This window comes from Pterocles gutturalis, unplaced genomic scaffold (genome assembly GCF_000699245.1).
Source record: "Pterocles gutturalis isolate BGI_N339 unplaced genomic scaffold, ASM69924v1 scaffold50587, whole genome shotgun sequence".
Taxonomy (NCBI): domain Eukaryota; kingdom Metazoa; phylum Chordata; class Aves; order Pterocliformes; family Pteroclidae; genus Pterocles; species Pterocles gutturalis.
The window spans coordinates 1-15,282 of record NW_010114708.1 but is presented as its reverse complement, the minus strand read 5'-3'; the positions used below and the strand labels follow the sequence as shown (position 1 = coordinate 15,282).

Here is a 15,282-nt window from a genome sequence, read left to right as displayed (position 1 = left end):
TTCCAACCTTAATGATTCTATGATTTACTTCTACCATTCTCACGCTGGGAAAGGAACAGGTTTATTTACCATTTCCTTCTCATATCCATTCCACATTGACTGTCATTATTCAGGTAAATCAGTTATAGCAAAGAAGAATCCTTTTCCATAGGAACACATTAAAAAATGACAACACTAAACTAAACAGACATTTATTGACTCCAACTTACACATCACAGCTCCCACGTGACATAATCTTATCAAAAACTATAATCAGTATTAAACCTAGCTAAGCCTTGTTTCCTACTGATTTCTATCTCATGGCTAAGTGACCTTTTTAGCTAATTATGCCCAAACTGCAGTATGAGGGCACCCTTTATTAGGTGTCAGAGATGCTACATGTAAGATAAATTTGAGCAAAGAATCAATTCCTCTGGCAGTGAGATTATTCTACACTGTTCATCAGCAGGGATCTCTCTTCTCTGCCTGGCTGCCTTTGTTAGCTGTAGGAACTTGGAGACTTCTACACCATGCAAAACACTTGCCAACTTTAAATTTAATTATTTAGAAGGTGAGGGTATAGAAGGAGGGGCAGAATAAGACAAATGAACCTAACATAAGTGCAGAGCAAGAGAAAGTCTTTTTCATTTAGAAACAAGGCTAACACCCTCCCTCCCACTCTGAATCTTCACGTATCTACCTCAGCCCCTAAATTTTGCTATCCAGACAGCAATGCTTTGAAGCATAAGAAGAAAAGCAGTTGGGATTACTTCGAATCAGATGCAGAGAAAAATTAATTCAAATTAATATTCAATTCAAGGTTTCCCAATTCCTCAGCAACCTTGGACATTGTTGGTTAACCAGCAGAGGTAAAAATGCATCCACAAAAGCAGTGACACACCCACAAAAATCGAGACTGTACAAAAGCAGTCATATTTTAAAGCTATAAAGGCATACAGTGTAGAACCATAATCTACAGCTGTAAACGAAGGGCAGAGAGATCTGTGCCCTGATAAAGGGGCAGGAGTGCAGTTTGGATTGCTGGTTTTATTTTGTAGTGAGCAGAAAGGACTACTAAAACCAGACTCTATCAAAACAGCCCCTTCCTCTCCTCCCACCACCAAATTAAGCAGCACAGCTCTGGCCAAAAAATAATGAGCTTCAGTTTGGAGGAGGTCAGGAAGAAAATGGGTACCCGGACAACTGCAGATTCTTGCTCAAGAAGCCCAAGTTAATATCTGCTCACTAACCCGTCAAACCAGGTCTCTGGGCTAAGAAAACTTTCTAGCAAATCAGACAGGATTGATAGTTAAAGGCTTAATTTAGGCTCACTTCCATTTGTCAGTCAAGGCAGGTTATGTAAATCAAATGTGTACTCTTCCCCTCTCCCCCAAACAGCAATAACAGAACACTCATTTATAGTGTGCTATAAATTAAAACTTTACTGTGTCCCAACAGTGCTTTCCAGTGTTTTAAAAACACTATTCTCCCATATTACCATTGGTAATTTTGAAAGAAAAGATACTGATGTTTTAAACATTTTAACGAGGTGCAGGAAAGTTGGAATAGAATCAGTCTTCCTGAAAAGGCTTCATTAAATATTTACCAGAGACTTCAGCATTGTCAAATTTAACTTCAGAGTAGCTAGTAAAACATTGGCAGCTTTAATACTCTATCTTGAGCTAATTAAGGTCTACTTCATTCCTACTATTTCAGGCCTTCTATTATCACTACCTTTTGGTAGGTCAATTTTCCAAGTGTTGATGATTTCAAAGTGTCTTGTCCCCTATAAAGTTTGGGTGATGAAAATCAGGAGGTCTGCAAAGATTGAGGGAAGCTTATTTTTTCAGAACTCCCTTTTTCCAGCATTGCTGGTCTATTCTGCTTGGGATGCTTCAGTGCACCAGAGTGGGCTGTAGGCATATTTGAGAAGCCTTGCAGAAGACACATAACATAAGGCTGTTATATCCTTCCCTTCTGTTACATGACCCTTCAGAACTCCTCAGCTTCCCAATTTCAGCCACTTTTTTGCACAAGCTGGCAGTCAGTATTCCCTAAAATTTCTGCCTTGTCAAGCAAATTGGACAGAATAAAGCTGTCTAGTTCAAGAAGAAATTGCCCTTTTGTGCCATTTCACTGCCTAGTTAATACCAAGAAACTGCAGTGAATTATGGCAAATCTTTGATTAATAGATTAATTTTTCAGGGACTAACATGAACGATAGAACTGGCAGAAGAGCTTTTTGCTCCTATACTCCTACCGACATTAATAAGATAGCTGAAGGTCATCTTCTGCATGATACCAAGTGCCTGCAGCACGTGGTGACAAAAGACCATGTTTTTCAGATTGATTCTGTGTGATGGTAGTGCCATCTGCCAGCTCATGCCAGACTGATCAGAATAATGCGTGTGCTTTTACGTATCCTGTGAGATTCTGACGGGTACATTCATGTCTTTTTCACAACAGGACCCAAGTCCCTGGAGAAAAACAACATCCAATAAACCCACAAGTGAGATTAGCAAAAGAGACATTGTCCTGTCCAGCTGTTAAGTAAATAAGCAGGAGAACCTTTGCTTGCTCAGTTATCTCAATATTTCTGCCATGTACATTGCTAAACTTAAATGCCACAGGAGTAATAACTTGGAATATTTTATTACAAAATCAGTCAAGAAAGTTTTATTTAAAAGACAGTAATTTAATTAAGAAACATGTTTAAACTATAAGCAGCAGCAAAACACATTAGAATTGAGGTATCATCTGCACAGGATATCTTGGCTGAATTAGATTTTTGTTAGGAGACTAATTTCCTATGTGTTAGAATACTTTTTCACTGTGCAATGACAGTCAGCATGGGAGGAGGCAGCATCAATTAGATGCAGTCTTTCATCTCACAGCAAATTTGACCTCACTGACATTTGTATATCAATAATTCTACGCCCAGAAATCACAGCAAAGTAGGTACCAGTACTATATAGAAGTAGACACCTAATACAGACACTGGTACCTACAGGAGCCTGAACTGGTCCACATAAACCCCCTAAAACTTAGCTCCACATTTCAAGACACTTCAAGTTCTTCAGATACAACAGGTGGTATTTTGGCAACTAAATATGAGAACCTAATGCCATTTTATACATCCAAAGGTATACAAAGCATGCACACAGGACTGCTGAGTAAGAATCGAGGCATCTAGGATACACGAACAACCAGAGACCAGGCTGCTTAGGATATCTGACATGAAACCAGGCACTATATTTATATTTATTTATCTCAGTCTCTAGTCATTTTAAGTCTGATAAAGAAACCTGTGCTATCTTAAGTGTTCCTGCACCACTAAGGTAGTGCGTTGGATGTGATCACGGGTCTTGTCCACAACACTACCAAAAAAATAACTGGAATCATTTCCACAGCTTTCCCTTCAATACATATACACGAAAGGATGCACTAGAATAAATTAATAAATAATACAATAGCATTCAATTAATAGCTAAGTATCCAGTTACTTTAGGTTTTGAAAAATGAAAACCATAATGACTATGTGAAATATTTTTTTACTTAGATCCACACCACCGTTCTGTAATTTCATAAGGCAAGCTGGCAGCTGCAGCATATCCCCTGTTAAATCTCAATAACCTGTTGCTAACTGGTTATGTGAGATTATTCCTTGTACTTCAGAAAAAAATGCATCCGATGTTTTCTTTTCTTTTTAAACTAAAACATGTTCTCATTAAATAATAGAAATAAATTGCACCAGTTACGCAGGTCTCCTGGTATTGTCAGACAGCTCTGGAAGTAATTGGAAGGCAGACTGTCTGTTCCTAGTAACATCATCATGATTTTTTGTTCCTTTACCCAGAAATAGGTTAAGCTACATTCACATTTAATCCTGCAGGCTCTGAATCAGGAAAGCCTACATTATGTACCTAACAGTTAATACAGATGCTTTACATGGAGCATACACAACTGGCTTCACAGATCCGAAGGATTATGTGTCATCTCTGTTTGACACCTACCTGTCAACTGACCCCCACCCTTCCAAGGTTAAGAACATGCCTTACCACTAGTGTTTGTGACTTTCAAAAGACCCAATCTGACAAGGACAATCAGGTGTGAATCATACTACAACACTGCCACTCTGTGGGCTGAAGAGCTCATGGGCTGCTCCAATTCTCTTCTGGCAGGGACAAGCGAAGCAGAAGACCACCCATGCTCACCCATTTATCAGGAATAACTCTGCTCTACTGTTCAAAAGGAAATTAAAAGATTTCAAAGTAACAGCACTCAACGTGCAATAAAAAACACACGCTTGACAAGGTGCTAAATTCACTTAATTCTGTCCCTTAAGATCTCTTCTAAAGTACCCGTTCGCTCCAAAAAACATTCACAGGGAAAACCCCTGGGGCGCTGGATACCCAAGCCATCCAGTTTTAGCGCAAGTGATAGACAAACTGACTTAATCTCAAAATGAAGACATTGGTCTCATAACCTAAGGATCATGAGACAAAATTTTAACGTAATGGTGCACTCCTACTTTCACAAAACAACCGTTATTCCACACACAAGCCTAGCTTCAGGTTGCTGCCTAGACATGCCTTACTCAGCATGCTTGTCTCTGAGGAGGCATGCCCAACACAAGGTATTTTGTAACTTAAAAACCCTAACCATTTCTAGGGGAGTGGCAATAAAGGGAGGGAAAAAAAAAACCCCACATAAATTTAAGCAGCAGCACTTAGATAAAAACTGGTCTTGTAAGCAGAGGAAAATCCACAGTTCAGAGTTTTTGTTTCTATTCATGTTTTTCTGATAAACACCACAAACATTTTGCATTTTTAGTCAGGACAATCCTGAAGTCTTGTTCACAGGTGGCCACATAACGATCAAACATTACTGACTTGGAGCAAAGGAGGCAGCTACCATTCTACTCTATGAGAATAACCCTTTCCTTCTCAATGTATGGAAAACACTTCCCACTCCTGTTTAGATATTCACTGTCTCTTTATTACTAAGTGCTGCTTTTACACTTCACCTAAATAACACTCAGATACTGAAGGCTAGAGCGACTACATAGCAGCAGTACCTCCTCCAGTACAAACGGTTCTTATCATACAAGATGAGACAAGCAACGCTGTTTTGAACCAGCATTACTCCTGGCAAAGCATAACATTTTTACCATGCCATGAGTAAACTTACTCTGGAGCTACTAAAAACATGTTTTGTTCATGTGCATCATTTGCAACACAGCACTTTGATGCTAGACTGCTTAAATTGGTCGTCAGCAAGTCTTAAAATTACAGTAATACAGTCTGTCTTACACTCGTGTAAGTTAATAGGAAAAGCACCAGTTTTACTGAAATACAGTAGGCACAGTAGATAAACTGACCACTACACCCAACATCTGCCTGGCAGTTACTAATTACTTAAATCACCTTGTTGGATGTCTTATTAAGACATCGTAATAGGTTCAGAGCTCAGCATAGAGATCAACTCTTAAGAAAAACCTGGCAAATTACCTAATTATTAGCAAGAGCACCTAGCTCAAGGATTATTCATTCCAGTGCAAATGGTGGAGCCTCGGACATAGGCTACAAAGATTCTGCAGTTTCAATTCTTTGTTCCCAAGTGTTGATTTTATAGGGAAAAGGTAGGACTCTGTTAATAGCACACTCGGTTCCAGAAATAACTGTTATATGCCATTAGTCAGTAAAATTTGCCCTAAACAGAATAACCTGAAGTAACAATTTCTGAAAGGTAAGTGTCTTCCGTAATGAAGTCTGCATTCTGTGGAGATTTCTTTTAAGCTAGTTCCCTCCCCCCTCCCAGATATTTTAGGCAATAGAAAACTGGTAGGAATACTGTGCTTTAGGGAATGGATGCCTGAATTTCCTGAGGGAACTAATACAGAATCTTCAGATTGCTGCACCGAATCATCCATTTCACCTCACAGTCTGCCTTTTCCTCCTGAAGCAGCAGTTTGGAGCCTGCCTTACTTTGACTCTGTCCAAGATGTTAAGACAGCCAAGCAGCTTTTGCTCAAGGAAAACAGATTAGAACATGTCAGGAAACCGTTTAATATGGATAAACCCTTTAGTTTTAGCAGCTATAATAAATTCAGACTCACTGAAGCTTCATAGCAGTGCTACAAAAAGGTAGATCAACTACATCAAAGTTTAAAATATACTGTGCTTGCAAGAACTGGAAGACAGTTTCTCCCTAGATTTGCTTCAGATTGGGGATTTTGGCTTTAGTTTCAGTATGTCTAAAAGATCTCTTTATAAAGGTTTGGAAGGTTTCCTAATCAACTCAAATTTGCTGGTCTTGAAAGCATCCCATGATTCCAAGCGTCACCCAGTAACCCAACCAATGTTATAATAAAGGCCAGGGCCAACAGCCAAGTAAGCATGCAATTGAGGGAACCTCTTCACCCTTGTGCCATGGTGACACCTTCCAGAACTCAAGTATGAAAGGCCCAAGAGGTCTGCTAGGTCCACTAGGATGATTACTACATAATCTTTGAGCCCATGTAGAGTGGAGTAGACTTTTCTACTTCTAAGTGGAACACTCTTCAGTTGTCCCAGAATAAAGTGCATTTACTTACAATGACAAATTCAAATCAACATGGACACATTAAAAAGATGCTTTAAAAGAGACAATTTTTAGGAATTGCATCCAAGAGACTTATACTCACGTTTGCTTTCTATTTCCCAGCTGACTCCAAACTTCAACTACAAAACCATCAAAATTTTCATTCTAAATGAAGGGAACAGACAACATAAGCTTAATCACCATGTTTATTCATTAGGCTTGTATTAGAGATGACAGTACAGTATGAAAGCACACAGCTACTGTGTTTTTTCTTGTACTATTGCAGATTGAACATGCTCTGTATGGTTATACCACCTTTGTCTTTAATGCAGCATTTCATCACGAAGTCAAAGAAGCACAAATTATGTAACAAACATGCAAAAGCTGAGAATCTCTATTAGTTATGGAGAATTCAGCCATTAAGGAAAGATGGTTGTTAAGTAAATCATTTGACAAACATTTATATGTGTATTGGGAGAAAACTCACGAGCTCTTGAGTCTAAAGATGTAAATGGTAATATGTCATAGGCATGATTCCAAACATCTCCCACAATTAATCGCATTTGTGATGATTTATGTTTAGCATGATAAAGGATACTGTTGTGCTTGAGTATCCTTTCCTTAAGAGGTCAACTGTTACTGAGGACCTAAAATCGATGTATCAGTTATAAATTTTAAGCAACATTCAGTTTACCTCTACATTCATCTTCCTCTAGAACACATTACGATTTCTTTACATCACATACCAAGTGAGAAAACTTATTCTGACAGTAATTAAGCAGACTGTCATGAATCAACCACTAAAGCTCAATGTCTTTTGGGTGCAACTTCTCTAGTCCTACACATGCATAGCTCTAAACCCATTAGCTACAGGGCTGCCCAGAAAACCTTAGCAAACAGTAACCATTCCTTAAAGGAAATCCTCTTCTCCTCTTCCCAGCCTCTTCACATTTTAAGGAAGCTGGTTTATCAGACCCGATCAAAACTGTACAGTAACAGATATCCAGTGAGTTATTCTTGGTATTAAAAGTGGCTCACTAGCTCTAGCACACTGAGCCTGAATGTACTCCTGTAATACAAAAAAAAACAGCACTCATTGCACCCATGACCATTTTTCTGCCTATCAAAAAATGCCACTAACCAGTTTAGCCCATGCTTAATAGATGTATTTTTTTTAATAGAAATTAAAAAGAAAGCATTCTGCTCACTAGGCAACCTCCATGAGAAGTTTATCACATAGCCCCTACTGCCTCAGTAACACTCAGCCTGTCAGCTGTCTGGAACAGGATTTATCAATCACAATTTATAGCTGGCAAAAGTCACCAGTGCAGCTGCCAATGACAACTTCACAAGGTTATGTTGATCAGACTTACATAGTCTCACTCTAGACTTGTAGTTAACTGCACTTAACTGTTGCTATACTTCATATTTAAGAGTGGGCCACATACCAGGACACAGTCTTAAGAATCATGCCTCATTAGTGTTTTGAGTAGAATTTTACTTTGTAGAATATACAGCTACTGGAAATGAGAAAATACCCTTTACAAAAGGAATCAAATATCATCTCACGCTATTTTATAAGCATCAGCAAAAACTCTTTTTACCTTGGCTAGCAGAACCATGTTCTTGGAAAGCTCCTCTATCTCATCCTCACTGCCAAAAACACTCTCGAAGTCCTGATAAGTCCAGCCATCAAACAAAATTCGAGGCACTATCAAGCAAAGTCATCAGTAGTGAAAATTAATTTTTTATCTACATTGAAATATTTCTGCAGAAACAGAATACAGCAGATACAAGCAGAGATGCCACTAAACAACATATCCCATGACTAAGATCTTTTACTCTGACCAACTTTAGCAGCACAGATAAATTGACACTGTAAAACACTCTTCATTTTATGTTTAAAGGTCAGCACTGATGCAAGTTTTCAGAAAAGATACCTTCACTTGATTGAACTATCTTAAATGAACTATCACTTAAGGCCCCTAGTAGAGTTTTAAAAGAACACCAACATGAAACAGCAATCTTTCTGTAAGATGTGCATCTCTTCTATCACAAGAACAAGACAAAAAAGTTCACCTCAAACTCTAACTTACTCTTTTGTACACAGCCCTGTATTACTTCACTCTTCTACTCATCTCAACACTCTATGACAATCTTTTTTTATTTTGGAACACATGGGCACTTGAGCTCACATAATTTCTTTTTCTCACAACACACTTAAAACATTGAAAACATAGTCAGACAAGAGTCAGGAAAACTGCTGTTGGGACAGCAGACAATCATGCACATCGGAAAAGCCAACAACTCATACAGAGCTATGTCTAAGCCTTTTCCAACTACCAGGCGTGTAACAGTATTTCAAAGTAGTCTAGAAAGATTTCAAAGGCTTCGTCAACTGGCAGCTGAAGTAATTTAAAATATCTGACTGAGCACTCAATTTTTCTAATGCACTTCAAGTTTCATACTCTCTTCTGAATCAAGAGGGGTTTCACAGTTCCACAGGATTCTTGCTATAGACAAATGTAACAAGTCTAGCACAGCATGATCTCTATAGTGATGTTTGCCATTTTCCCTAAAGACACACTGTGGCACATCCCTTGAGTTCCCAGCTTCAAGGGGAGAAGCAAAGGAGGAGTTTTCTACTATTATGCAAGGAAGTCTGAGTGACGCAGATTTGTACTTTTTTTCTTTCTTTCTTCTTTTTAACTAAGCAGAACCCCTGAGCAACAAGTTTGAAGACTGCTTCCCCAGGTAAGCATCCAGTGCTCCAGAGAGGGCCCTGTGACCCCGGGCTTACCCAGAGACAGAAGTTAAAGCAAAACACATCAGTTACTTAACTATTTATAGTTAACTGCTTTTATTCTCAGACTTCTTCCCTCATACAGCTATGTTAAGCTAACCTCCCGTTCTCCTAGGTTCACCTGGAACAAAGCCTTCTTTTGCTCTGATAGCAGTTAAAGATAACAAACAAACAAACAAACAAACAAAAAACAGAGGCTCACCTATTTTGATGTTTTTGGAGCTTTTTCTGACATCTTTCATCCAGCCTGTCAAACAGTATCAAGTAAGAGAACAGCTGTTAAATTATAAATTATGTTGACAACAACAACATAATTTTCAAGCATTCTTCAAATAATGTATCATAGTTTCATCATATTGGTCTTCCTGACACAGACTACTAGTTCACAACCAACACAGATGAAACATCCTCTGATGCACAGAATTTGAAGCTACTCACCTCCACCACAGCAAAATTAGCATTTACTACACTCATATAACAGTCCCTACCCAACCCCTCCCTGCTGCTCACAGTTCTGCCCCATCATGGAAACTGTCTTAGTGACTCCTCAGAACAACACTTGTGTAGTCACCAAGCATCACCTAGGAGGATTTTGGTTTTTTTTTAGATGGTACTTGCACATGTCCCATCCACTCCTCTTGGCAGTCATTGCACTAGAATGGATTTGTTACTAGGCACCAACACGATAAAATTATAGCTGTTTCAAATGAGATTCCACAGACAAATGTTTCAATCAAGTTCAAAACTTAAATAATAACTAAGTAGTTTATAGAACATACTAGCTGAAATTTGAACATTCTGCCAGTTTCTTCACAGTGAAGGAAAAAATTATCTTCAGATTAAATTTGTCTTACATTCCCAAAACATATTCACCTAAAGGTTTTTGCAGAGGGAAAAAAAAATGCAGCAGGTAAACAACTGCACAGTGCAAACACCAAAGACTATTTCTGCCTGTACAGATTATTTGTCCCTTCCTCTTAAAAAGAGGTGCTTTGTAGACAGTCTGGTGGAAGAGCCAATCCTTTTACTTTATTATTTGGACAGATAAACTATGTACACATGTGAAAGCTGGTAGGGACAGAAAGAAGCTCACTTTGAAGAAAACTCACAAGAAATGTAACAGATGAAAGTGCTTCATCATGAGGCAGAGCCAGAAAAACCCACATGCACATATTGCCAAAGCTACCCAATCTGCCGCAAGACCAGTAATCTTACTTGCAGTGCATATTCAAAGAAAAAGAAAATAACACCTTTATCAGCATCATGGAGCCCAGTGAACTGGAACCTTTCCTTCCCTCTCCTTTTCACTTGTAACCAGACTGGTGAGATTACTGTAAATTTGTTTCCAAACATTTTAGCAATGTCATAGCCATGGCTGTTCCACTTGGAAAAGAAAAGGGGGAAAAAAAAAAAAAAGTGAGAGGCTCAAAAGTAAGATATACAGTTCACTTTACTTTTAACCAATACAAACTCTTTAACACAAATGTAATCATTTGCTCAATGCCCACTTGTTAGTTTGAGGAAACCTTCTGGGACATTATTTTTATTAAATAAGAAAGTAGTCTGGAAACTCTAATAGCTACGTGAAAGGCAATCTTCAAATTGTGCAAATTCACCTGACCTACAGCAATTTGCACGTAGATTCCAACACAGTATTGAATTTACAGACTCTGCATTTATGCTCAAGAGAACTCGGGAAAGGTGAAAACTTATAGGGCACCTATTTCTCCTTTGAGTAGTGTAAGACTAAAACAAGTGAAAAGCATTCTCTAAACAAAAGGAAGAAACATTTATTATTCAAGAAAGGATTCTCTGAATAATAGTAAGACTGGATAGCAAAAGAGATCAGTTTGACAGCAGCATTAAATTTTTACTATTTACTTAGAAGGTTCAAGGTTGCAGCTGCATGTATGAGAACACTTAGTAGCCCTCCTGGTCTGACTTACTGCAACTTCACAGGGCTCACAAAGGACAGGGGAACACTATCATCTCTGTTTCACCAATGAGAAGAAAAACCTAGGCATCCTCCAAGAGACAGATGGGAGAACACAGGTTTGAGACCACCTGAATCCCAAGTCCACTCTCAAATAATCCTTTGGCTATTTGACCAGAAGTTCCCATTATAAAAAATGCTTTTAAAACAGGGATGCAAGACTGCAGATTAGCACAGTCTGATGCATATTCATTCAAAGCACCAATTTTATTCATTTTATTAACTTACAGGAGTAACATATCCCAGAACATCTCCTGAGAAATTTCTTTCCTTCATCTTCTTGGAGCAATAACTTCTGTGTTCCAGTATAATATCCTTTGCCTTTGGATCCACAACTACCAGTCCCCGGTCCTGCACATTTTTATCAGAATGCAGCATCTAGGGGGAGAAGACAGTTTTTTAGAACCAACTATATGAAGCAGCCACTTTCAATAGCAAGAGACTTCAAAAAGAAGAAAAAAAATTACATCATTAAACTCTGAACACTCCTTTTAAATGATGCAGAGCAGTTTGATTTAAAACTCAAATGGGAAAGTGCTCAGAAATGATTTGTCATCATCAGTAAAATTACTTTGTTTGCAAGGCAAAAAGCATATAAACAAACCAAGAAGTGATGAGATTAAAGAACATCATTCACCACAGCTGATGGTGCTCTGCTCTCTAGTTAATGCCTTCTGGCACATTACCCCAAAAATTATAAAAAGGGGTTAGGAGTTCTTAACCAAGAATTTGAAGACAACTTTTAAACTGGATATATTTTAGGCTGAGTACGCTGCATTGTGGTTACTGAAGGCCAAGATTCTGAGCACCTTTCTCTAAGGAAGATCTGCTTCAACTAAAACAGCACAAATAGTTTTAGCAGACAGAAGCAGAGTGAGAAGGGCCAACTAAGTGTGCATGGTGAATTGGCAGAAACCATCTGCTGACTCAGTGTAAGGACTTTGGGTATAAGGCCTGCCTTAACACTTTGTGTTATCCTCATCACCAGCAGACTAAATTTTCTTCCTGGCAGATGTTGAGCAAGCAAGTAATACAAACAATGAGAGCTGAATCTGTATAATGAGGGATGAACTAATAATTTAAAGAGAGGATTTTGAAGATGTCTACTTTTTTACCTAACATGCTTACCAACACTAAGTACATACACTTGGTAGATATGCACTGGTAAATAAATTTCATCTCCATACACATCCTTTCTCTTGCACTTCAAATTACTTCTTACAGGTTTGAAAGAAAACAGGCAGGAAACCAGAACATCTCAGCAAGTTAAGAGAGACTTCAGCATGTTGGCTCTGCTTTCTCAGAGTGCTACGGAACTCTGAACCCTTTCTGCCTACAAAGAAGCTGCTGGTCAGAAGGCTCCTCAGACTCTTCTGTCAAAATACAGCCTTCCCACTGGCAAGGTCAAGAACACCTTCCCTTCCACCAGTAAATGACCTAGTCCTCCAGGCCCAAACTACTGCTCCCTACCCCTCCTTCCCAAAGGAGTATGCGCATCTCTTTTAGCTATGCAAGAGGGGACAAAAACTTCCTGCTTCTGCAGCTTGCATGGCAGATAAGCTCCAGAAGTCTACATCCTATTTGTTCACAGAGTGAACCATTTGTGACACTCACAAAAGCTGAAGGACAGTTGCAGGTAGTCTATTTATGAGTATAATCTTCAAGGGAAATGTGTGGTTGCTCCTAACACTGTGTTGACAGAATGAGAGTCCATTTGCCAAAGGTTCAATTAGTTCACGTTAGATTAGATGAGCATTTCAGTTATTTGTCTTACCTTTTCTTCCATTTTTTTTGTAGCACCTTTCTTTGCATCTGTTTTTGACAGGGTACCTTCAGCAAGCCAGCAAAGCATGGGAAGGGAAAGTGAAGTACAGAGAAGCCTCATGGTGTTTTTCCCCATGTCAAGATTCTCCTGCCCTGAAAACATAAGGGTTCAAATCTCTGTGAACAGAAGAATACAACAGCTTAATTCCATTTTCTTGTCTACGAAAACTCAAACAATTGTCTTATCTTCTGCCCTCTAGAATCAGACTTAAGGCAGTACTGTTTCAACAGTGCTTTTGCTCTGACAGCAAAACAGCAGTTTATTTTAAGAGATTCCTAGGCTCAAACGTTTTTTTGTCCCTTGTTTTAGTAGACGTTCACAGAGAAAGCGGGTTGGACACTTGCAGCTTCCCTTGTAAAGAATCCCTAAGGAAGTACAACAGCTTACAGCTGAAACTGAGATAAATGTCTGATGCCCAGAACAATTATAGTACCACCTTACCTTTTCTACAGCAAATAAGAGATAACATTTGTTTCTGCTCCTGCCTAACACAGTCAGCAACTCACAAACTAATTAACAGACAGAAAGAATTACAGCTATATGCTTACAGGTATGTGCCTTTACTCTAACAGGCAAGAACTTTGTCTTGCTTTCAATTCCTTGACAAGTGAGTGATACACACAAAAAAATAGGGATCCTTTTGATCTAGAATTACTTTGACAATTTGTCCTAGCTCCAGACAAAAGAATTGAAAACTAATAGAGAACAGCTTTGTTTAGTGCTATTTATCCATCACACCTTAGTTCCATCAGAGGAAAGATTTTATGAAAAAAATTTCAAATACAGCCAGAGCTTGTTTTTCAACCTCTACCCATTGATGAGCTGCATTGGTTTTCCAGCCTAGTTCCCAGAAGTGGACAAGAAGAAAGCAGAGAAAAAAATACTAAGCATTAGGGGAACCAGGGTGAAAGGAGGTAAAATACCAGAATGAAGAAAAGCAATCTGTTACTAATTCTGGAAGTCCTAATTATCAAACTGGGACTAGCTTTTGTCTATAATAGAGTAGTGGCTCTACATACATCTCAGACTGCTTCTCATAATAATGACATCCTAACGGAAGAGAAAAAAAGGTTAACTTTCCCGTAATTTTCTGAAGTTTTGTCAAACTTAAAAAAATTATTGTGTTTCCTGTATTACTCTGAAGAGTTAAGATTTCTAACACTCACTTTAAAGACTCATGAGCTCATTTCTTCAAATCAAGACAAGACTGTTCTGTTGGCACTGGTAACAAGTGCTGCTCAAAGTCTTTGAGTATTTTGCTTCTGTATAAAACACCAAATGAGGGATCCCATAACAGCAGTCTGAGCACTCTAAAGCAGTACTGTGGCAGCACCATGTTGGCAGAAGGAACCTCAAAGTTTAAATGGAATTGTACTCGATGAAACAGCAGCTATTTGAGGTCAGCAGTGGTAATGTAGAGATGAGAACAACAACCCAATAAACTTAAGCGTATTTGGATGTGGCTGGCTGTGAGGTTTTAAAAAGCAGAGATATTTATTGCAGGTGTTCGGGATTCTGCAGGAAAACAGAGAGGAGTACAACATTAGGGAACAAAGCAGAACGATGACAGCAGCAGAAGAGCTTGAAAAAACCAATGCCACTAGCACCAAAGAACACAGAGCATCAAAAGCCTCAGGTACAAAATTATTTGAAGGCTTTAATCAAGTGTTATAAAGACTGCAAAATAAAAGCAGAAAGCCTTCCAATGCTTCTTGGATCCAGAGGGCAGGATAAAAGCTAAACTGCTATACCATTTGAAATTCACTATTATTAATTATTAAGGTGTTATGCTTCAGGGTCACTGGTAACCCTCTTGTTTTCCACATCCCAAAAAGTTAGGCAAAGCAGGTTGCTCCTGACAGCATCTACTCTGCTCCTTCTACCTTGTCAGGATCTATAAGCTACTGCAAGAGGAACAATTGAGAGCCTGAACAGTCAATACAAGTCTTAGCTATTTGGACAGGATATAAATTCTTTCAGAAGTTGGTATATATTGATTTGGAGGTGTTTGATTTCACTTTCAGAAACAATTAGCAATAGCATCCATGTTCCTGAAGAGAAGGTAATGTTTAACAGATGAAGCACAGTAGTTTAAAAAAA

General features: G+C 38.6%; 1 protein-coding gene across 1 annotated transcript; it reads right to left on the bottom strand.

Annotated features, from left to right (window-relative positions):
• Positions 1 to 6,664: 6,664 nt before the first annotated feature.
• On the bottom strand, positions 6,665 to 13,299 carry CHID1 (chitinase domain containing 1; the record flags this gene model as incomplete). Its single annotated transcript, XM_010074899.1, has 6 exons — positions 13,132 to 13,299; positions 11,586 to 11,735; positions 10,615 to 10,747; positions 9,567 to 9,611; positions 8,166 to 8,272; positions 6,665 to 6,726 (listed from the first exon to the last, which is right to left on the bottom strand). Coding segments are annotated over exons 1-6 (650 nt in total), but the record flags the coding sequence as incomplete, so codon positions are not given.
• Positions 13,300 to 15,282: the final 1,983 nt, after the last annotated feature.